This window comes from Saimiri boliviensis, chromosome 4, assembly GCF_048565385.1.
Source record: "Saimiri boliviensis isolate mSaiBol1 chromosome 4, mSaiBol1.pri, whole genome shotgun sequence".
In the NCBI taxonomy this organism is placed as follows: Eukaryota; Metazoa; Chordata; class Mammalia; order Primates; family Cebidae; genus Saimiri; species Saimiri boliviensis.
This window is the reverse complement of record NC_133452.1, coordinates 64,699,569-64,723,106: the sequence shown is the minus strand read 5'-3', so window position 1 is coordinate 64,723,106 and position 23,538 is coordinate 64,699,569. Positions and strand designations below refer to the sequence as shown.

The following is a 23,538-nucleotide window of genomic DNA, read 5'->3' as shown; positions in this document are numbered from 1 at the left end:
CGGTCTTATAGAGCAACAAAATATTAATGTCAATACTAATAAAAATATTTGAAAATCACTTTTGTATTAATTGTTGGTTCAACAATTGGAAAACATTTGATTTTTCAGTAAGATTGTACTAAATAATACTACAGACCTGTAGAAAGATACTTCAGTATCTAAAATATAAACAAATACAAAATCAGAATTTTCCAAAAATTAAAAAAGAAAAAAATTTACACTTTTGGTTTTGAACAACAAGTATTGTATCTATACTAATGACTGGGGAGTTCAAGGTAAAAGTTAAGATTTTAAAAAGCTTAAAACTTTCTCAGTCTGAACTCAAAATACAGGATTCTAATTAGACTCAATGTTGAAGAGTGGATTCTTCATGCTGAGGGTGGAGCTAGCTCTGTGGTTTCCCGCAGCTTCCTTGGCTTCTACTCTTCACCCACATCTTTCACCTCTATTCAAGTGGATCTGCCACACTTGATGACCTCAGCATTGCTAATAATGACTGTTCTAGTTAAAGTGGAGAAGCCTTGTGCATTACTGTAAATTCTAGTGTTTTTTTTTGTTTTTTTTTTTTACACTATAGGAGCAGCCACCTAAGAGACAACTTAGTACTAAAAATTTTGAATAAGTGATTTCTGCATCTTAAAGACTCATACTGACCAAATCACATGGAAAATATAATAATTCACTAGGTGGAATTGAAGTATAAACCATTTAGGAAAAAATACTTAACAAAATAAACCAAAATAAACTCCAGATGGCTTAAAAATTGGTATGTAAAACAGAAATTATGAAAACTTACATTAAGAAATTTATATAAACATATATATAAAATCTTAGGAGTAGGGAAGGATTTACAAAAACCACAAAGGAAAATAACAATAATCAGCTTGACAATATGGTAATTTAAAACTTTCAAATTATAAATTTAAACACATGGAAATGTGTATATCTAACTTTGATAAACGAAGAAAACTATTTGCAGAGTTAATACCCCTAATATATAAAGAACACCTAAAACTGAATTTTTTAAAATAATTGTAAATTACCAAAGAATAAAGGTAATTTATACCACACACAAAAAAATTATATACAAGAAATTATATGAAAATAAAAATGACTATACCCTGTGCTGATAAAGGAATAAGTTCTCTCATTCTCTATTGATATCAATACCCTTCTTCTAGAAGATATATGAATATGTATCAAGATTATAACAATTTACATATTCTCATATACAAAAATTTCCCTTCTAAGAATTTATCCTCTATAATCAGACTGCCCTTCAAGGATAGAAGCACAAGAATTCCTTATTTGTACAGCATTATTCATAAATAGGAAAATTTAACAATAAAGGATCAATTAAAGGAAGCCCCTAAAAAGAAAACTAGACAGCCATTAAAAATTACATAGATCTATAAATGGGATAATTTTAATAACATATTGCTAAATTCAACAAGTCATAATGGTTTTTAAAGTAAAAATTATATATGTGGTAAAAATTCCAGAAGAATAACAAAAATGTTATCAGTGATTATTATTATTTTTTTAATTGCATTTTAGGTTTTGGGGTACATGTGAAGAACATGCAAGACTGTTGCACAGGTACACACATGGCAGTGTGATTTGCTGCCTTCCTCCCCTTCACCTATATCTGGCATTTCTCCCCATGCTGTCTCTCCCCAACTCCCCACCTCACACTGTCCCTCCCCTATTTCTTCCCAACAGACCACATCGTGTGATGCTCCCCTCCCTGTGTCCATGTGCTCTCATTGTTCAACACCCGCCTATGAGTGAAAATATGCAGTGTTTGATTTTCTGTTCTTGTGTCAGTTTGCTGAGAATGATGATTATTTTTAGGAACACAGATTGGAGGTGATTTTTTTCTCTCCTATGTGAACTGTCAAATTGTCAACCTTCTTACATGGAAAATATAATTATTTTTTCATCCTTTTTATTAAGTTATTAAGGCTCTGAGTATTTCTTGGCATTCAGAGGCAAAAAACAAAATAACAAGTTTTTCTTTCATATATTTAGCCCATAACCTATTAATAGTTGTTTTATTGATTGATTGATTGATTGATTGATTGTTTGAGATGGGGTCTCACTCTGTCACCCAAGCTGGAGTGCCGTGGCACAATCTCGGCTCACTGCAACTTCCACCTCCCAGGCTCAAGTGATCCTCCCACCTCAGCCTCCCGAGTCACTGGGACCACAGGCATGCACCACCATGCCTGGCTAATTTTTGTATTTTTTGCAGAGATGGGGTTTCACCATGTCACCCAGGCTGGTCCCAAACTCCTGAACCTAATTGATCTGCCCACCTCAGCCTCTCAAAATGCTAGGATTACAGGCACGAGCCACCATGCCCAGCCTATTTATTTATTCTTTAAAAAATAGATCTTTAGTGTGACTCCAACTACTTTTCTAATTATACAGTAAAAAGTCTTTTTTAAAAATGCAAGATATTAATTGTAGTTATCTCTGAACAGTGGGATCACTTAACAGGATTTTTATTTTCTTCTATTTTCTCAATTTTCCAAATTTTGTACAATGCTTAAACACTACTTTTAAAATTTAAAAATATGGTTTTAGAAATTATATATGTATGTATTTTAGATAAATATACAGCCACAACTATGGTTTTAAATATGCAGAAAAAATACAGACATAAACACATCAAATTGTTTATAGTGGTTATTACTGATGGGCTGTGGTTTTTCTTATTCTAATTTTCTGTTTTCTAACTTTCTTAGAAGAAATATGTACATTTATAACGAAAAAAGTGAACTTGTTTTCACAAACAGAAGACAAAATTCTGTTATCAAAAGTGAAAATCAGACTTTTTTTTTACATCTTTCAGAAATATAAGCTAAAAGATGGTTAAATCATCTAGTTTTCAAATCATCTAGTTTTCTAATATCTATTATATTTAACTGCTTCTAAACGTGGACTTTCCAAAGAAGTGTGGTACCACAAATTATTTTTTAGGCCATGAATCCTGACACTTTAAAGTTTACTATAAATTACAGAAAAATTACTGTGTATGGGTAATATAGAGTATATGTATAAGTTATCCAGGATAAACTGACTTGTCTTACTGTTAAACCAAACCAGTAATACACAGATGTTAAAAATTTGGCTACTATCATTGATCTACATGCACAGCAAAAAGATTTCCAAATTAGGAAGTACAATATTTTGATAGTCCTGATTGGAGATGCTTTTTAAATAAACATAATGATCACTACTATAAATGTCTTAACTTTAATACTAAAATAAATCTTTAATACCTAAAACAGTGGGAAGAGTGGTAAGTTACTGACAATTCAGAATAATAATTCCTCATTTTAGTCATTTCTAAGCCATTAAAAAAAGAATACATTAAATTATTTCCATATTATCATAAAAATACTTCTTACCTGCCAGTAACAAACTGCAAGAGAAGAACTCTCTCCTCTTGAGTAATGTCTTCCACAACTTCCCAGAACCACTAACAACAAAAATAACAACAAAAAACCCTTAGCTCATATTTCAGAGCATTGTAGATTTCTCAATACCAGATAAATATGCAATATTCATAAAGCATTTTATCTATGAAACTTGTTAATCAAAAATGATTTCATGCAAAGTTTTCATATGCACTATTCCCACAAGAATAATTTAAAGAAACACTTTACTTTGTTAATTAATGTTAAGTTTTCATCCAACGGTGCTGAAAAGCTTACAAAATTAAATGGCAAAACTTAACTTCATTCTAAACTCTAGAGAAATTTTACCTGAATAACTGGATCTTCTCTTTCATAGCCACTTGTGTATTCTGTATTTTTTATCCAATCACTCACATCAATTTCTGGCATACCAGAAAGCAGTAGCTCCTTGGGGGAAGAAAAAATATTTCAATAATCTTCTTTGGGGAAAAAAGTTATTACATTTTAATGGTAAATTTCCCTTAATTAGAAACTAATCCCACATAAAACTGATATATTTTTGTGACAGTTCCTGCGTGTCATCAATAACAAGCATTACATGAGAGAGAATCCTTGATGCTAATAATCTCAAATTTTATAAGATGTGATGTTTCCACCTTGATATAATTTCATTAAAACATGTATATATGCAAACATATACAACAGTTTATATGTGCAAAAGTTTTATGAACATTATCTTTGGTTTACTTTATATTTTTACAATTCTTAGCAAATTTGTTAACTTCTGTAAGGAGACAGTATTATCAACATGAAAGTGACAACAAAGACCTGAATACATACTTGACTAAACAAGAGGAAAATCATCAAGAAATCCTTATCATGAGGAAAAAGAAGGTAATACAAAAATAGTTACCATTTGTAAATATATTTAGGCCTTTTAGGAATTCTACTCTGGAATAATTTGGATACTTTAAAGTCAATTTTCTCCAGTCAAAAAAAAAAAAAAAAGCAATTTTCCTAATGACTTGATAGGTTTTTTTCTAGGAAGATCATCAAACAAAGGCACAAAATCTCAATCATGTAAGGAAAAATAAAACTAAGAATGACAATGTATTTACCTGTTTGTTTTCCAAGGGAAAAGAGGACATGAAAAGAGCTTGTCCACTTCTCTGAATCAGTCCATATTTCACAGTTAGATATGTTTACATAGTCAGGGGAGGCAATGATTCAACTACATTTACACTGATAAGCCAGAACATCAGGATTTGTTATTTCAGGGACGTAGCTACCCCAGGACTCAAAATCATGTCTTCTATAGTAACTACTCCTAACATATACTTGACCGTGTACCTTGAATAAGATTAATATAAGGCAACAACTGAGAACTCTTGAGGGTTTCTGAGATCTATTCAGTGGGTCCATGAGGTTCTCCCTTTTCCAGCTTATCTGTATGAGGTTGGATTTTCTTCATATCTTCCAACCAAACAACATATCACAATAGATTGTACACAAAAGCAGTTATGAGGGCCCATTTGTCTTCTATTAAGCTAGACATTAAAGAAATTTGCAAAAATGTAAAACAGTACCAGTCTTCCCACTATTTTTGTTTTGTTCTGGAAAATGCAATTTTAGTTTTTCAAATGTTATCTATGTTCATATATAATGGATTACTTCATGTGAATAAAATGTTACATTTCTGTTTTAATTTCAAGTACAGTAAATATCCACTGACATAACCCACATAAACAAAAACTTTTAGTTGTAAGGGGTCTGAAGACCAAAAACTTTTAGAACTGCTAGTATAGGGTGTGTTTTAGTCCTCCTAGTCAGAGTACTAAAAGCACAGAATCCTCTTCCTAGATGGTCATTAGTCTCCATTGACCACCTCAAATACATTCTCTACCTTCCTTTGCACTTTCGGGTTGGGTTTGGAGCCTGGGAAACACAGGCAGTTAGGCAGTTAGTCTGGAGGTGAGGGTATTCTATGCTCCCTCACTGCTTCAGTACCTCTTTGCAGTAGCTACGGCTCCTCAAGTATGGCTACTGCCAGGTGGCCCCTCCTTGGTGGGTGAAGCTCCCACAGAGCTCTTCACAGGAATTCCTCTACCTGTCTCTTCAGTCCTAGGGATGATAAAGGCTTTCCCTGTTGCCAGTCTGTGGATGTCTCACTAGACCCTGCTTATTCATAACACTGCCCATATCTCTATAATAGTCTCTTTGTTAAAGTTTCAATATTTGAACCATCCGGGGAAATTCTGTTCTCTGGCAGGACTCTGATACAGATCTGCTAAAAGGAGTGGGATAGGCTTTATGCATGTCTTATAATTCATGAGTTTAATCCTTTTCCCTTCTAGGCTGAAGATAAGCTTTTAATAATACTAAGTATGCTTTCATTATTCATAATTATGAATAAAAATGACTAACATTATATTCTCTTAAGAAATTTGAAGCCCTTCATGAATATCACATTGTTATGATTTTTTGAGGAAGAAGAAGAAGAAAGGATCTTTATTGTCCCATCTAACTACTGAGCAAAAAAGTTATTAAACTGACCAAAAACAAATAGATAAAATGAGAATTCCAGAATAAAAAGTACATAAAGCAAGTAAGTCCCAATAAATTTTTTTAACACAAAAAAAATGGAATTCTTCTGTTGGAACTGCGTGTAAGGTATATAACTCATACTAATAGTTAGGTAAGTATTCATAGCCTTCAACTTACCTGGTATTGCACGACTCAATGTTTTTATCTTCTGGTTCTATCATGGATAAATTCACAAGCAGCACAGTATGGAAGAACAGTCTATTATGGATGACTACACGTCCAGTTCAGTACAGTGGAGCTACTCGATACCTCCTACTCACCAAAACTCTAGAATTTAACCTGAATCCTTTAACTCAGATGTACATCTAGCTTAGATGTTTACACCAAATTTTTTAAAAGGTTCCTTTCTCAGTGTAGCCTAGCCCTCCCCTATGGAAGACACAAAGTCACACAAAAAGTTCAAAAGCCAAGTCCCTCTGATTTCTCATGCCACCAAGAAGCAGACTGGCAACACTGATGGGATCTGGGGTCAGGGAACATGGGTTTGCAGCCTAGCACTACTATACTAGGATATACCATGAGTGATAAATTAAAAATACTGATACATATGTAAAATTAAAAGGATCTATTGGTATCTGTATCCATTTACTAAAATGAAAGGCATAGGGTAAAACTAATTTTCTGACAGAATAAAAACCAAAGAAAACATTTCCACAGGTCTGGAACTTACTATTCCAAATTATAATTTTTTAGATAAGAAAGCAGCTATATTCTATTTAAGATACTGGGCTTTATTAAGATTTAGATAAAGAGTTTCAAAATAATTCTCCAAATTACCAAAAGGAAAAAAGAAAAAGAAAATGGAGAATAATGCAGACATAAATCACACAAAATTAGAAATCCTGTTGGATCATAGTATAAGAAAGGCAAATTAAAGTAGCAAAACCAAACATTCATTAGGGACTAGAGGACGGCAAAGATGATGAACTCTATAGGTTCGAAATGAAGAACTATAAAATTATATATATGGCAATATAAGGAACTGAAGAAGAGAATACTATACAATAAGAAAAAGCTTCTTAATTCTTTTTAGAAGTTTGAAGATGTTAGTATCAGCATCCTTTACAACATGTGGTCAAATAAAGAATTCAGAAATAATGTAGAATACTGCATATAGGAAGCTTTCAACATCTCCCATACAGAAGAAATGAAATATATTTCATTTTGGTTCATCACCACCTCAATCACTTCACATTAAGGAGTTGTTAATCTGGTTATTAAGCTTAAGAGAAGCACATCCATAAATCTTATATCAAATCTCTAAAAATGAGCATTCAACCATTTTGTCTTATTTATACATTTTTTCATTCATTATAGTACTCCACAATTATATCTGAATTATATCAACCAGATATAATTTTTTTGTGTTGCCGTGTAATGACATAAGAACTGATGTTTCTCCTTACCAATTCATATTCATCAAAAAGCTGTATGAGGGAAGGTGGAATGAACATATGAAAGCCCTGTAAAAAAGCATTGATCTGAGGCTGAATGGCTCTTGTCATTCGAAGTTCAGTAACAAGCTGGACGTACTCCGCCTATTGAAAAAGAAGTTTTCATAATGACTTTTAAAAAACATCTTACATACTTAAGATGTTAATATAATGTTAATATAATTATTTCTTATTTAAGGCGTAAAGGTTTAAAACAAAATTGACACCAACACTCATACATCTCAGCAAACCACAAGCCACCATTCACTAAGCTGTTTAGGCAAAAATTCTAGGGAATCAAATCATCCATGATTTCTCTCACACTTTATTTCAGCTGATGCTTGCTATCAGATCTACCTTTAAAAAAATATTCTCAATCTGACCTGGTCTCACTACCTCCATTTCAGCATCCTGGTTCAAGCCATCATCATCACTTCCCATCTGGATTACTGCAACATCTGGTATCCCTGTTTCCATTTTTGTCCCTGTACTGCTGCTACACCTTAGAGTCATTTTAAAAAATATATATGTATATATAGACATAGAAATATATGTGTGTGTATGTATATGTAAATAATTCAGATCAGGCAACTCTCTTGCTCAAAACCCTATAATGACTTCTCATGACACCTGGAGTAAAATCCAAATTCCTTTCCTAGTCTCTAAGGTCCTCAATGATCTGGTCTCTGCCTTGCTCTCTGATCTCATTTCTTTCCATTCTCTACCTAGCTCATTCATTCACTCAATTCTAGTTTCACTAGCTTTCTGGCTATTCCTGAAATACAAGCTTGTCCGGGCCCCAGTATGTTTATACTTCTAGGTCATTCTCACTGAAATGTCTCATTAGAATGTAATCTCTCTGTAGAGAGGGGCTTTGTTTTACCAGTATATATACCGAAACTCCTAAAAAGTGAATGCCACTTTGTAAGTATTCAAAAAGTATGTGATGAATGAATGCATACAATCATCAAGCTCACTTAACACATACTTAGAACTTGATAAAATCACTGCTTGTAGCATACATAGCCAATCCAATTCTAAGTTAAGCTATATTCACACATTGTTTTTTAAAATGCATCATAATCATAGAAAATATTGTTACTTAAAATTTAACAGGTAATAAGCAGGGCATGGTGGCCATGCCTGTACTCCTAGTTACTAGGGGAGGCTGAGGTGCAAGCATTGCTTGACCCCAGGAGTTTGAGTCTGCAGTGAATTATAACCGTGCCACCATACTCCAGCCTGAGCAACAGGGCAAGACTCTTGTCTCTTAAAGAAAAAAAAAAAAAAGAACTGGTAATTTTAAAAATGTATTTTGGCTTAGAACAAAATGAATTATATACAGAGAGAGAGAAAAAGTATCTGTGTGTATACATATATAAACTATCAGATGTTATCATTTATATATTTTTTAATTACTTGTAAGTGAAACTTTGTGAGTTAAAAGCAATATGCTATAGCAGGTATATAGTTCCCACCTACTAGGAATTAATACTCTTAACAGGGAAGAAGTCTGTTTTAGGCCTCTTCCTTTGTTCTTTTTTGGCACTAATCTGATGCTCTGTTCAAAAACAAAAACAAACAACAACAAAAACAAACAAAAAACAGGGAAAAAAAAACAAAAAAAGGCACTGAGCCAGCAAGTTCTACATGACTGCCAGCTATGAATTCTCCATAGCTCTCAGAGCTACAGACCTGTCACAGTAGATTCCTCACATTCTCCTTAAACCCTGTGTGGCTCCCTGTACAATTTAATGCAAGGAAAGCTACCGTCTCTGCTATCAATCTACTCTCACCCCAAATTCTACTTCCCACCAACCAAAGGTATAAGATTTTCTCTACTATATAGGAATTAATCAGTTACAAGTTTCATACAGGTAGTTATTACAGAGAGGGAGACAGAAATGTGTGCCCAACAGTCAAACAGAAACATACACTAAATTTCCAGAGTCCAGCCCAAGAAATAACATACAAAAAACATTTTATAGTGATTACAGAAGTATCTGCATTAGCACATGATTATAATTTAGTTTACATCTACTCTCACTAAAACTGTTGACTGGATGCACTAAAAATTTTCTGCCCCATTCCTATAATTATACACCTATATTTTTTAAGATGCCAGAAAAGACCCTATGCTTCCCTAAAACTGACTTTTTTCCAAGAGGTTCTGGCTTTATAATCTTAAAGTGTGACTCAATAATCTCTGTTGAAGACTTCAACAAATCATGAAGCATGAAAATAAAAGATTTGTGAATTGCTCATGTAAATATTACCTATTTTAATTGCATTCCATATCTATCAGAATAGTATACATTCTTTTCACTAATTAATCACTTATTTCCTCCTTTCTATTTTTAAATTAATTTTTACAAATACACTTTCATCTTCCTTTTTCTATTTCTTTTAATATTTATTATTTCCACATGTATTGCAGTAACTCAGTTTATAGTTATTGATACCAATTTGTGAAAATCAGCTCCTTCACATCCCAGTCTTCATGCTAATTAAGTAATTTAAATGTGGATGGCAGTTAAACTAAATTATTTTTCTTTGCTTTTTTCAATATAATTAAATAGTTTATTGATTACACATGATAATGGATGATACACAAGCTTCATTCCCATCTATAATTTTATCTGGTACCACTATTCAATTTAGATATATTGCATAGGATGTGCCAACAATCATTTTTATAACCAATAATTCCACGATTTTGCTTACACCCTTTTAACGGTGACCTTCAGGTCACAACAGTAACTATCAGTTTAACTACATCAAGGTTTCTGAAGACAATGGCTTCTCTATGCAAGCAGGTTGTATATAAATTCCAAATAGAACCTGGCATCACCCTGAAGGAATTCTAACTTCACACTGTTGGGGAAATTTACCAAGATGGCTTCAGAGTAGACTAACTTTACACAGCACGTTAAAAAATAAAAAAAAAATAAAAAAAGACATTTATTCAGTGTCACGATCAGACTATTACATTTAGCAATCAACAGCATGGGTGCAAAAAAAAAAAAAATCTACATTAAAACCCTTTGTTGGAATGCTTTATACTTTCCACAGAACAGAAACTAAAATAACCTGTTATACAATTAGTCACAAATACAGTCCTCGAGTTTTTTCCCATACACATGAGTATTTGTTAAAATCATGTCTTCTTTGTAGCAGCTAGGCATCCGTTGTAACCTGTAGCTTCCCTGTCACTTCTCTGGCTCTCCTCTCCTGCTAAGCTTTGCTTCCTAATTAAAATCTTCTGCCACTGCCATAGCTACTGCTGTTACTGAAACCGCCACAGTGACCTTGGTTTCATGGTTTGGCAAAGTATTGGCCATCACCACCATAGGGGCCATAGTTTCTGCCTCCAAAGCTTCCTCCTTTCATGGGTCCAAACTTTGAAGACTGATTGTTGTAACTGCCAAAATCACTGTAGCTTGCACCACTTCCAAAGTTGCTTCCATCATTGCCAAATTCATTATAGCTACCCCCACTGCCACCATATCCACCACCACCACAGCTGCCACTAAAGCCACCACAACCACTGAAGTTTCTTCCATGACCAAAGTTGTCATTCCCACCAAAACCACCTCCACGACCACCACCAAAGTTTCCAGAACCACTTCAGCCTCTTTGGCTGGATGAAGCACTAGCAATCTCCTGCTTTGATAGGACTTTCCTAACTTCACAGTTGTGGCCATTCACAGTGTGGTATTTCTGAATGACAATCTTATCCACGGAGGCATGGTCATCAAGGTTACAATGGCAAAGCCCTTTTCTTGCCACTGCCAAGGTCAGTCATGATTTCAATCATTTCAATTTTTCCATACTGCTCAAAATAATCTTTTAGGTGATGTTCTTCCATGTCTTCTTTAATGCCACCAACAAATATTTTTTTCACAGTTAAAGGGGCACTTGGTCTTTGGGAATCTTCTCTTGAGACAGCTCTCTTTGGTTCCACAACTCTTTCATCCATGTTGTGTGGCCTTGCATTCATGGCTGCATCCACCTCCTCCACAGTGGCATACGTGAGGAACCCAAAGCCCCTGGAGTGCTTGGTGTTTGGATCTTTCATTACCACACAGTCTGGGAGCCTTCCCTGTTGCTCAAAATGGCTCCTCAGACTCTCATCAGTTGTTTCAAAGCTCAACCCTCCAATAAACAGCTTTCTCAGCTGTTCGGGCTCTTCAGGAGACTCTGACTTACACGTGATTACGGGGAGAAGAGAGACTTTAACAATGCTTCATCAGCGGCATCCACGGGCAGAAAGGTATTTTTCAATAAAATAATGAAATCTAGCTATCATAAACCCTTCTTAACTTTTCTGTAATAAAAAGTTTTTCAAACAGTTAAAAGATAGCTGTGTTTAACAGATAAATCTAAGTCAAACTCTGTTTCCTTGCCTCACTAAACAGTACACCTTCAAACAGAATAAAACAAATTAATATTATCATGACAATACAAATTTTACTAAGCACACTCAGTACTTTTACCCAGTAACACTTAAAGCATTCATGTTGTGTAGAAATACACTGACTAATGGTTCTAAGAACAGAGCTTTGCTACCCTCACTGGGACCGAGCTCCAAGGGTGAGGGGTGACTGCCTTATCAGCAGTTCTCCAGCCTGCTCCAGCCTGCTCCAGCCTGCTGGCTTTGGAGAATACAGGCGGTCCAGCAAGGAAGGGTCCCCCTCAATGCAGCACACGTGCTCTACTAAAAAGCAGCCAGACTGCTTCTTTTGGCAGGTGACTGGTTGAGATCTCCCAACAAGGAGTCTCCAGCCACCTCTTACAGGTTCGTGCAGGTCAACAATAGGTAAGCACCCCCTAGGACAGAGCTTCTAGAGGAAGGACCTGCCTGCCATCTTTGCTGTTTCATGGCGTTCACTGCTGATACCTCCAGGTATGGGAGAAAGCAAGGCAACTGGGGTCTGGAGAGAACCCCTGGCAAACCACACCAGCCTACAGTAGAGTGGTCGGACTACTAAAAGAAAAACAAACGAACAAAAAACAACAATATCAACAAAAAGACCTCACAAAAACCTCAGAGGTCAGCAACTTCAAAGATCAAAGGTAGACAAGCCCAAAAAGATGGGAAAGAATCAACACAAAAATGCTGAAAACTCAAAAAGCCTCTTCTCCAAATGACTGCAACACCTCTCCGGCAAAAGCACGTAACTGGTCTGATGCTGAGATGGCTGAACTGACAGAAATAGGCTTTGAAAGGTAGGTAATAATAATAAACTTCACCGAGCTAAAGGAGCATGTTGTAACCCAATGCAAAGAAGCTAAGAATCATGATAAAACAATACAAGAGCTGATAGCCACAACAGTCAGCTTAGAGAGGAACATAATAGACCTGATAGAAGTGAAAAACAAAACAGGAGACCTTCACAACACAATCACAAGAATCAATAGCAGAATAGACCAAGCAGAGGGTAAAACCTCAGAGATTGAAGACTATCTTTCCAAAAAAAGACAGGCAGACAATAACAGATAAAAAAGAACAAAAAGGAATGAATAAAATCTCCAAGAAATATGGAATCATGTAAAGAAACCAAACCTATGACTGATCGGGGTACCTGAAAGAGATGGGGAGAATGGAATCAAGTTGGAAAACATACTTTAGCATATCATATGGGAGAGAGAACTCCCCAAAATTATCAGGACAGGTCAAGATTCAAATTCAGGAAATGCAGAGAACCCCAGTAAGATACTCCACAAAAAGATCAACTATAATCAGATGTGTCTTCACATCAGGTTCCCCAAGGTCCAAACGAAAGAAATGCCTTATCAGCTGTTGTCAGTGTGTTTCTGAGGCAACAGCAACAAAACAGTGATATTTTAACAGCAATACAGACTTGTTCTGGCATCAGATTTTCGTCAGCAATGACCTTGGCAAATTCATCAATGAATTTCACCAGTTTTGTGATGAGCAGATGCTCTATGGCCACAAATCTTTAAAAATTTAACATCTTTTCTTATATTACTGCAACTAGACTACTGAAAAGTCACAATTCCTTTCCATTTTCACTTCATTATGAGGGAATCCTGGTGTGTGAAAAAAACATATACATGCAGCAGAAGGGGGCTGGGAGGGTTTTTTTTCCTTTGGGGATACTGAATCAACTATATGTTGTATGCTTGTGTTCTGAGTGCCCACTGGTCATATGAGATCAGAAATTTACCACTTACGGTTTCATGTCAGTACTCAAAACGTTTCAGACTCTGGGGCACTCTGAATTATGGATGCTCAAACTCTATACTTTTTTCTTTTTTTTTTTTTGAGACAGTCTTGCTTTGTCACCAGACTGGAATGCAATGGCACAATCTCCACTCACTGCAACCTCTGCCTCCTGGGTTCAAGCAATTCTCCTGCATCAGCCGCCCAAGCAGCTGGGACTACAGGCACACGGCACCATGTCTAGCTAATTTTTGTATTTTCAGTAGAGATGTGCACGGCACCATGCCTAGCTAATTTTCGTATTTTCAGTAGTGACAGGGTTTCACCATGTTGGTTGGCCAGGATGGTCTCAATCTCTTGACCTCACGATCCACCTGCCTCGGCCTTCCAAAGTGCTGGGATTACAGACATGAGCCACTGCACCCAGCCCCTGTATACTTTTGTAAAGATGCATATAAAGAATCCACTTTAAGTAAATAATCTATGGATAAAAGCCTGTGTTTTGTGCTTGCATGTGCATTAAATGTGTATGTTAAATAAGTCAAGCAAAACTAGCCATAAAAACTTAACCATATAAAAGTAGCAATAAAACCATATTAAAATGAAATTGATAAAACATACCAAATTTGTATTTGCTACTTTGTTGATACTCACTGCCTTAGTAAACAAGAAGCCTAGCAGTTACACTGTCTTACAGATGTCCATTTAAAATAAAACATCAGTTATAAGTTTTGTGTCCCTGGGCAGTTATTCAACTTCTAAAGAAATGTAGTGTTGTAGTTACAAGCAGACTTGAGTGTTCACCTTGGCAGCACAGACATACTAAAACCGGATGGATACAGAGATTAGGATGGCCCCTGCACAAGCAGTCTTGAAATGTACAGACTGCACTGAGAGAGCTATTTAGCTCCTATATGCTTCCATTTCCTCACCTGTAGGAAGAGGTATCCCCACCTCACAGAGTTAAGCACAATACCCATAAGTCATGTCAAACAGTGCCTAGCACATTATAAAAACCTAGTATCAAAATTTTTTAACATTAAGGCTATTTCCACACTGAATAAAGAGAAACAACTATCTCAAGAGGCTGTTACAAGAAATGAGAAACATAAAGAACATAGTTCAGATACATGAAACACACAAAGTACTCAATAAGTAGTAATTACTATCACTAGAAAACAGAACTAATGATAATGAGGTTGATGAAGAGTAAGAGGGCAACACTTTCAGTCATTAGATCGCCCAATCCACAAAAGTGGCAGTCATCCTTGAGTTCTTCCTCTTTCACATCTTCCCAATTGATTATCAAATTCTAAAAATTATTCTCATAAGCTTAAAAGCTATACCATTTTCTCCATCGTCACTGCCACTGCCTTAATTCCTCATGCATGCTTCCCCAAACCAAAATGCCACAGCTTCCTCTCAGTTGCCCTGACTCCAGTACTGCCCCATTTCAACCCATTCTTCACACTCCAAGCTGATTCGGTTGTTTCTTGGGGTTTTTTTTTTTTTTTAAACTGAAATTTGATCACGTCACTTCTCTCTTTAACATCTGCAATCTGTACCCCAAAACCTAAAATGCAATTTAAAAAAAAATCTGCAATCATCCCTACAGACTTCAGAATCATTTTCAAATTACTAATTGTGGATGCAAAGTCTTTCAGAATTTGGCCACTTTCTCCCTTCCCCATATCATCTTTTTCTACTTGCTTACTCTGTAACCTAAGCTAAGCTCCACAACTCTGATCTACTTGTGGTTTCCCAAACACATCAGGCTCTGTGTCATCTCGGTGCCTTCCTGTAAGCCCAGAACATTTCCTTCTTCCCATCCTTACTCCTACCTGACCACTTAATGCTTCACCTCTATAATTTAACTTCCATACCACTTCATTCCCTGATATCCTGCCCCACTCTACTATCTTCTTTTTTTTTCTCCCAGCCTGGATGAACTTTATGACTAGTATTATAAAAGTGATGCTAACATCTAAACCCCTATAGCTTCAATTCTAAAAACTAAAACTGAAGATATGAGCAAAAGAGGCTACATCTAATTTAAGAGCATTATATTTCAAATGTGGAACTAATATATATACATTTGCCTATATTAATTGCATTTATTTATATAAAATACTGCTTTTTAAATTTAAGGTATTTTCATCTATTTGGTTTCACTTTATAATCACCAAAGCCTTTTAATAAAATTTGGGAATAAGTGACTCCCCCACATGGAGACTGGTTTACATAGGCCCTCTAACAAGTTTAGCAAGAAATTTAAGTTTCACCAGCTTAAAATTATAAATTAAGTTTATATTTCTAATCAGATTTCTCAAAATGCTTATGCCTAATTTATACTATCAGCTGAAATGCTCTAGACTTTTTAGAACCACCTCAGCATAACTAGCACAATTAACAAAATAATCCTTTCTAAATCAAAATTTAATATTTGATGGGTTTGTTAACTTAAATGTTTTATCTGTTATGAAACTACAACAGTAAAGGCTTTTCTACAAATGCCAGAAGAACTTAGAGTAACTAGCAAACTATCAGGGCCAAGTTACAAACAATGGTTAAGGTAAAAACTGAAGTACTTACTTTGTTATTCTGTGTCACAAGAATACTTCCACCTCCAGGTTTCAAAGGCACCTCTTCCATTGCTCCAAACACATCAGTCTCAACAGAAAAAGTTAGTTCTAGACCCAGATCACTTATATCATTATCTAAAATCCATTGCAAATTTTTGGCATATTCTGGATCAATGGATGCCACATCTTGGTAATTTACAGGAATACCTACAAAATGCAAACATACAGTAGTTATAGTCTGTTTCTGCCTCCCTTCTCTATTTAATGGTAAAATACTGCCCTCTACAGATATTTTGAAAAACTGCAAAATATAATATAATCCTATTCACAGCATGTTTTAAATGGATTCCTGAATTTGAAAGTCTGTTAAATTAAGCCTGTGTTTCTTTCACATTGTTACAATGTAATCTTTCTTTGAAATAGCTATTCAGGAAGTTATTACAAACTTACAAAGCACCAATTATCTTAAGTATACTCATATTGGAATATATTCTTAGCATAAACATACACACACTAAAATTTAAAAAAAAAAAAAATTAGCTAAAAGTGTTTCGAAAAAAAAAAGGTAGGTCATTTCTTTCTCCCTCAAACCCGAATGCTTATATATACAGATGGCCTCCAATCAAAATAAAAATTATCTCATCCAAAATGCCACTGCTTATCTAGTTTTCCTCAAACTGAAAGAAAAACAATATAAATAAATGTCTGCATAAATAATACTAGAGCCATACCAAGAATGTGCTTGTAGAAGGATCGCGTGAAGTAAATATTGACCAGCTGCCTGTGGTTCAAAGCTAATCCCAAGATCTGACCAGCAAAACGAAAATAGTTCAAGTGATCAGGATTTACATAAGAGTTGCTATTAGGCTGAAAAGTTGTTCCTATTGAAATAAATACAAAATATTACTAAGAATCTATATGCAGAAGAAAGATAATTTCAATGAAGATAAACTAATTCACACACAACTTCAGCAAAGCTAAGGTTTCATTACGTATAAACTTCCAGAAAACGTTCTTTGTGGAATATATAACAGGTGGTAAGCAGAATTCTAAGTACAGACGATAATCATTAATTCACACGTATTTATCACAGTAAGTCTATGGCAGAGAGAAAATTTTAGAGTACTTCTGACTGAAATTTTTAGTTGGAAGATCATCAGAGACACCCTGGAAATAATACAGCAAAAGATCATATGCACACGTGCGCAGGTACACATACACACACACGCGCATATATACACAATTTCCTAGGCAGTATGGCAATAGGCTGTTCACTAGGACAGACATTATTCCATTCATCTGTATATGCCAGTGCAGTATTTGCTAGTTTCTGCTTTTTTAGGAGTAGAACACTATGAGAATAACTAAAAATTTTAAATGTATAACTATTCTTAAGTGACAGACCTAGTCAATGAACTTGATGCCTGTTAATAATGATTAGAAAATCACCCCAGTCCACAAGGTAACCAGGTCTTCGTAACGGGAAACAATTAAGTTTAAACAATTACCTCTGAGGTGAAAGTAAAAATGGCAAGGACAATAGTTACCAATTATTGAAAATCTAGTGCAATGGAATATGAATCCACTTTTATAAATATCTAGAATAGGGAAATTTATAGATATATAAAGTAGATTAGTAGTTACCTAAGGCTGAAGAAAGGGGAAATGGGAGCTATTGCTTAATGGGTATGGAAGTTCTGCCTAGGGTGATGAAAAAGCTCTGAAAATAGATAGCGGCCAATGGTTACACAACATATTAATCTTCTTAAATGCCACTGACTGTATACTTTCAAATAATATAAATGGTAAATTTTAATGTGGATTTTACCACAGTAAAAAAAAAAATTCTCAAAACCAAAAAACTACTATTAATTAAATGTTAAAACCTAATGCCCAAACCTCAACTTTAAATAACTTTCTGTTCCTATTTTTCCTACTTTTCTGTGATGGCCACTAATTAATACTACAAATTCATTCAACAAACATATCATGAGCTTATCTACATACTACTATTGTAAACGCTTGGGCTAAAAGAAAGAATAACTGATAAACCTAACGAAATAGCATCAAAGAAAAATAAAAGGTAGAAATGTATTGGAAAGTGAAATGTTTAGTCATTTAGCATATATATTTTGACAATAATTTACTCTGTGTTTCATCGGTCTTTGATTTCTCAGTGTTAACACAAGGTTAAACTGCTGACTAGTTTATTTAGATATAAGGTACAAATTTGGAAATCTATGGGAATAACTTCAGTAAGTCATGTGAGTCTCATCATTCACCGTTAAGGACCTCTGGAGAATAATTCCCTGTCATGAAGCAAGACCCGATATTAAAATCCAAAGCAAAGCTTTGTGAGATAAAGGCAGACTTCAAAGACAAATATAATCATCATCCCAAAAATATAATATTCTGAGAATAATCACAAATATTTTTTACCTGAAAAATAATGAATGATTAGGGCTATGTACCAACAAAGATTTCTGATGACTCTATTTTCCTCCCCTGGCTCTGTTTAATTTCTTCTCTAATTACTTTCTTAAAAATCTAGATTCTTAAAAGTATAGATAAGAAGAATTTAAAAAGAAAAGGAAATGGGGAGAAAAATCTTCAGAAAAGGAGCAACAGTTTTTAGCTTGAAAATTAGTTTAAGTAGAATTAAAAGTTTATGTCAAATTTTAAATTCAAAAAAATGCATAGCTCTGACCCTCCCAATTATTTTCATGGTCTCAGAAAAATACACACACACACACACACAGAAATTACAAAATACAAAAACTAACTGGGCGCCGTGGCAGCTCTCCCAGCTCAAGTGATCCTCCCACCTCAGCCATCCCAGCTACTCAGGAGACTGAGGTGGGAGAGTCACTTGAGCCCGGGAGGTCAAGGCTGCAGTGAGCCAAGATCATGCCACTGCCTTCCACCCTGGGTGACAGAGCAAGAATCTGTTTCAAACAAACAAATCTTTATGGGTCTATGTACTTCAACATTTGCTCTGCTGTAAATCTGTTACATTAAGGAAGTACCTCAACTAATGATTCCACACCAAATCTGTTTTTGAGATACTGAACTAAATCGACTTAGAATAAAGGATATAAAGAGAAGTAAGTCTAAAATATAATGCTAGATCTAGCTTCAAAGATTAGGACTAAATAATTAAACTCAGGTTTCACTGAACTTGTCATTCACAAAGACACCAAATTCACCTCAGAGCAAAGAATCAAAAGTTACCAAGTTAAAGCAGGCAGTTCCATGTTCCTAGGTGATTTCAAATACTCAAGGTGTATCCAAGAAGCCCATCACAGGGATGAATGCCTGCAGCTGCCTAGCTCTATTGCAGCCCACTCCCACTTGCCTCCCCTAAAATCATCCTTCTTATCAAATGGGGATTTACTGCTAATTTGGCTGGAAGCAATCAGAAGCTACAATTAATGAAGTATTCTCTCCTGATAAAAGAATGTAAACATTGGGGAAAGAAAAGATTTTTAGGAAAAACAAGCAACTGTACAGAGCATTTGAAAACTGAAATCCCACCTTACTTGGAATACATCTTTATTAAGTTAGAGAGTTCTCAAATATGCCTCACATAAATGCGGTGATAACTAATGCCATTTAGTTTACAATATTAAATTACAACTCTATAGGTCACAAGCACCATTTCAACAGAGAGTTAATTATCTGCATGATATAGTTAAATAAGAGCTTTGTAGTAGACAGGTCTTGATCTCTTTAAATGACTGAAAATAGTTAGTATACATAAATAGATTAAGAGTTGAAATTTTACACCATGATTTCTCAGCTTTGGTTTTCCCAAAACCAATATATTTTAAAACTTGAAAACTCAAACAGGGTTAGCAAATTTTTATTTTTCCAAACAGGGACCTTTACTTGTTTAAGTCAATCTACAAGCACCAAGAATCTATGAAAAACAATTTTTACCTCAAAAAAGTAGACTAAAGAACAATACTTAAATTGAACAAATTTAGTTTTATTTTACAAAGGACTGGTAAGAAACCTCCTTGGGGCCAAGAGTCAAGTTCCACTTAGGATTCTACCACTTATTAACCCTGCGAATGCAGATAAAAACTCCGAATTTCAGTTTTCTCATCTATAAAATAAAGAGCATCCCGCCTAGCTCACAGGTCTACTGCGCAAATCAAAGATAAAGTGTACTGGAATAGTATGAAAAATGCGACAAGTTGCAGAAAAAGTCATCTAGACCGTACAACTTACCATCAGCTGACTGGGTAAACAATGCATAATCAGGATTCACTATCTCATTGGACAGAATATCGAACCACTCACGCACAACACCTTGACCCTAAATTCAAGAAAATAAAATTCAGCATCAACAGAAATATGTTATACCAGGAATTTTTTTCTAAATAACAAAATTTAAATATAAAGTTTTCTTCCTTTATCAACTAAATATCAAACTTTATTCAAAAGGCATTTCAATCTTTCTTCATATACAGTGATTTCTACATCATCTTCCTTGGTACCCACCATGCCTTCTTCTCCATGGAACCGTACAGCAATCCCTTGCTTTAGCTTTGCACAGTTTGCTTTTGACACAACTTCACAGCTACTCCTAAAAATAGAATCTAAATATGTAGCATTGGTTAATTTTACATATTAAAATTTACAATAACAAGCACTCTGTGCTTCACACATATATCAGTTCTTTTGTTAAACATACCTCTATGAATCAGCAGAATATCATTTTCATTCACTGGCCTGTGCACCATGTCTGAATCTGGTTGGCCTGAATGCAAATGTTCATAAAACCATTCACAGCGATCTTTAAAAGGCTAGCTCAAAAAATAAGAGTAAAATATGTTAGCAGTATATCAGTTATCTAATTACCAGATTTTGCTAGCATGCTAAATGCCTTTTCTACAAATAATCATTCTTAGATCTTTATGTATAATAAGGAATTACTAGATAAATGTTTTAACATTTCAATAACTATTCACAAAAAGGCAGATCATAGCTGAAATAGTTTGACTACCTAGAGACTGTGTTTTTTTTAATTCCTTCATTTTCAATACAAAAGAAGATAAATTTGGTTATGTCTAAGAACTTAATATCAGATACATAGTTGAACACATTTATTCTCAATTTCTTTTAAATCTAAGCCTATTACAATGAATTTTCACACCCAGAAAATCACATTGCATGTTCCATTTAATTTTTCATGAAAATAATCTCTTACACCTAATTTTATTCTTTTTTCAGTTTGTTGTTGTTGTTGTTTTGAGATGAAGTCTCATTCTGTTGCCCAGGCTAGAGTGCAGTGGCATGATCTCCACTCACTGCAACTTCTGCCTCCTGAGTTCAAGTGATTCTCCTGCCTCAGCCTCCTAAGTAGCTGGGATCACAGGCACGCACCACCACACCCAGCTAATTTTTGTGTTTTTAGTAGAGATGAGGTTTCACCATGTTGGCCAGGCTGGTTTCAAACTCCTGACCTCAGGTGATCCACCCACCTTAGCCTTCCAAAGTGCTGAGATTACAGGCGTGAGCCACCACGCCCAGCCCATTACTCCTAACTTTATTCTTATTTCTCTCCTTTAGAATATATGCAGAAACTGGAATGGAATTTGTTATCTCTTTTCATTCTCTACCCTAAAAATTAAAGAATAAGATCTCTTGAATAGCAAAGGAAGTCTCTCCTTTTGTTCTTCTACCAGGTAAGTAAATTGTAATTGATCGATAATTTTTGATTAATCAGGAAGTATTGACTACCTAGTATGTACCAACACTGCATGTAACATACGAGCAGTAAAAATCTCCATGAACTTGCTAAAAGTGTTTAATACAGTTAAACAGATGAGACTAACATAGAATAACGCAATATGTATATAATATCAAGTTCTAAACAGTGAAGCATGAGCTACAGAAGTCCTGGTCACGGCAGCAATGAAGAGGAACAATGAAGTCAATCTGAGAGATACTACTCCTTTGAATAAGCATTAAAAGTAAGAGAAGAGGCCAGGTATGGTGGCTCATATGCCTGTAATCCCAACACTTTGCGAGGCCGAGGCAGGAGGACTGCTTGAGCCCAGGAGTTTGAGACCAGCCTGGGCAACAGTGACACCCTGTCTCTACCAAAAAAAAAAAAAAAATTTTTTTTAATTAGCCAGGCATGGTGGTATGCACCTGTATTCCTAGTTACTTCGGAGGCTGAGGTGAGAAGACCCTTGAACCCAGGAGTTCAAGGCTGCAGTGAGCTATAATTGTAGCGCACTCGCTTTGTCACTCCAGCCTGAGTGACAAAGTGAGACCCTATCTCTACAAAAAAAAAAAAAAAAAAAAAAGGAAGGAAGGATCTCTGCAGATAGAACTTATTAACACAAATAACTTAAAGGGGAAAATCCCTTTCCCCACAACCTATCCCCACACTCCTAGAAGGTACTGGTGGAGATACAGTGAGTAAGATTTTATGTATCGTGAGTTTTAAGATATTGTGGGATGTAACTATTAGGGATTTTAGAAAGAGATACTGAACAGTGCTGCAGCTGAGACACTGGAAGTAAAGCCATGAACAAAGGTAAAGTTGGAGACAGGATAAGGTTTAAGAAATGAAAGATGCAGAGAACACCAAGAACAAAGGAGTTTATGATCACAAGCCATGACTGAGAATTTGCTTACAAACGTTACAGACAAGAAAAGTCAAAGGAGAACTAAGGTGGTGCAATACCATCACAAAAGCTAAGAGTTTCAGGAAATAAATATGATGAATACCATTTAACACCACAAAAAATTTGTCTTCCAGGTAGCTTTTAGGACATCAATAAACTTCTTCATCTGAGCTAAACTAAATAGTTCTACTTTAAAAGATTCAAATATCACTTATTATTAATTCTTAATAAAAATAATATGATTGAGAGATGAACTTCTGCCTTTTAATATTTGCTCTTTCAGTTAGAAAAGAATAAATGCTACCTTTTAAAAGTTAAATGTGTAATTTTGTCCATACTTTTAGCAGTCTTCCACATTTTTAATAAAGCACTTGTTACATGTTATATGCACTACTGTGCATATAAATTAAATATTTCATTTTTATTTAACAGACTGGAATATAAACTACTTGAAATTCTAATGCTAATTATTTCTAAAGGTTTGGTATAAAAGGAGAGAAAAAACATTACACAGAAGCATATGGGCTTTGAAGTCAGATAAACATGGTTTGAAATATTCTGTCACTTACTAGACTTATCTTAAGGAAATTACTAATCCTCACAGAATTTTAGTTTTCTCATCTGTAAAACAGAAGAGAATACCTACTTCAAGAGCTAACTGTT

At 35.0% G+C, this 23,538-nt stretch overlaps 1 protein-coding gene and 1 pseudogene across 6 annotated transcripts in view; both read right to left on the bottom strand.

The window, feature by feature from the left end:
- The window catches only part of HACE1 (HECT domain and ankyrin repeat containing E3 ubiquitin protein ligase 1), a 115,800-nt gene that overhangs the window by 8,242 nt on the left and 84,020 nt on the right, over positions 1-23,538 (bottom strand). For 5 of the 6 annotated variants that reach the window (XM_039467453.2, XM_074397664.1, XM_074397665.1 and 2 more), the window contains 8 exons: positions 20,931-21,042; positions 20,738-20,835; positions 20,465-20,552; positions 16,963-17,112; positions 16,242-16,438; positions 7,436-7,567; positions 3,774-3,872; positions 3,417-3,487 (listed from right to left, as the gene is read on the bottom strand). In XM_039467453.2, the coding sequence (XP_039323387.1) occupies positions 3,417-3,487; positions 3,774-3,872; positions 7,436-7,567; positions 16,242-16,438; positions 16,963-17,112; positions 20,465-20,552; positions 20,738-20,835; positions 20,931-21,042 (947 nt within the window). The remainder of the gene's footprint in view (positions 1-3,416; positions 3,488-3,773; positions 3,873-7,435; positions 7,568-16,241; positions 16,439-16,962; positions 17,113-20,464; positions 20,553-20,737; positions 20,836-20,930; positions 21,043-23,538) is intronic. The other variant, XM_010346431.3, reaches the window with a different exon arrangement.
- Positions 7,574-11,708, bottom strand: LOC141584102 (heterogeneous nuclear ribonucleoprotein A1-like; annotated as a pseudogene).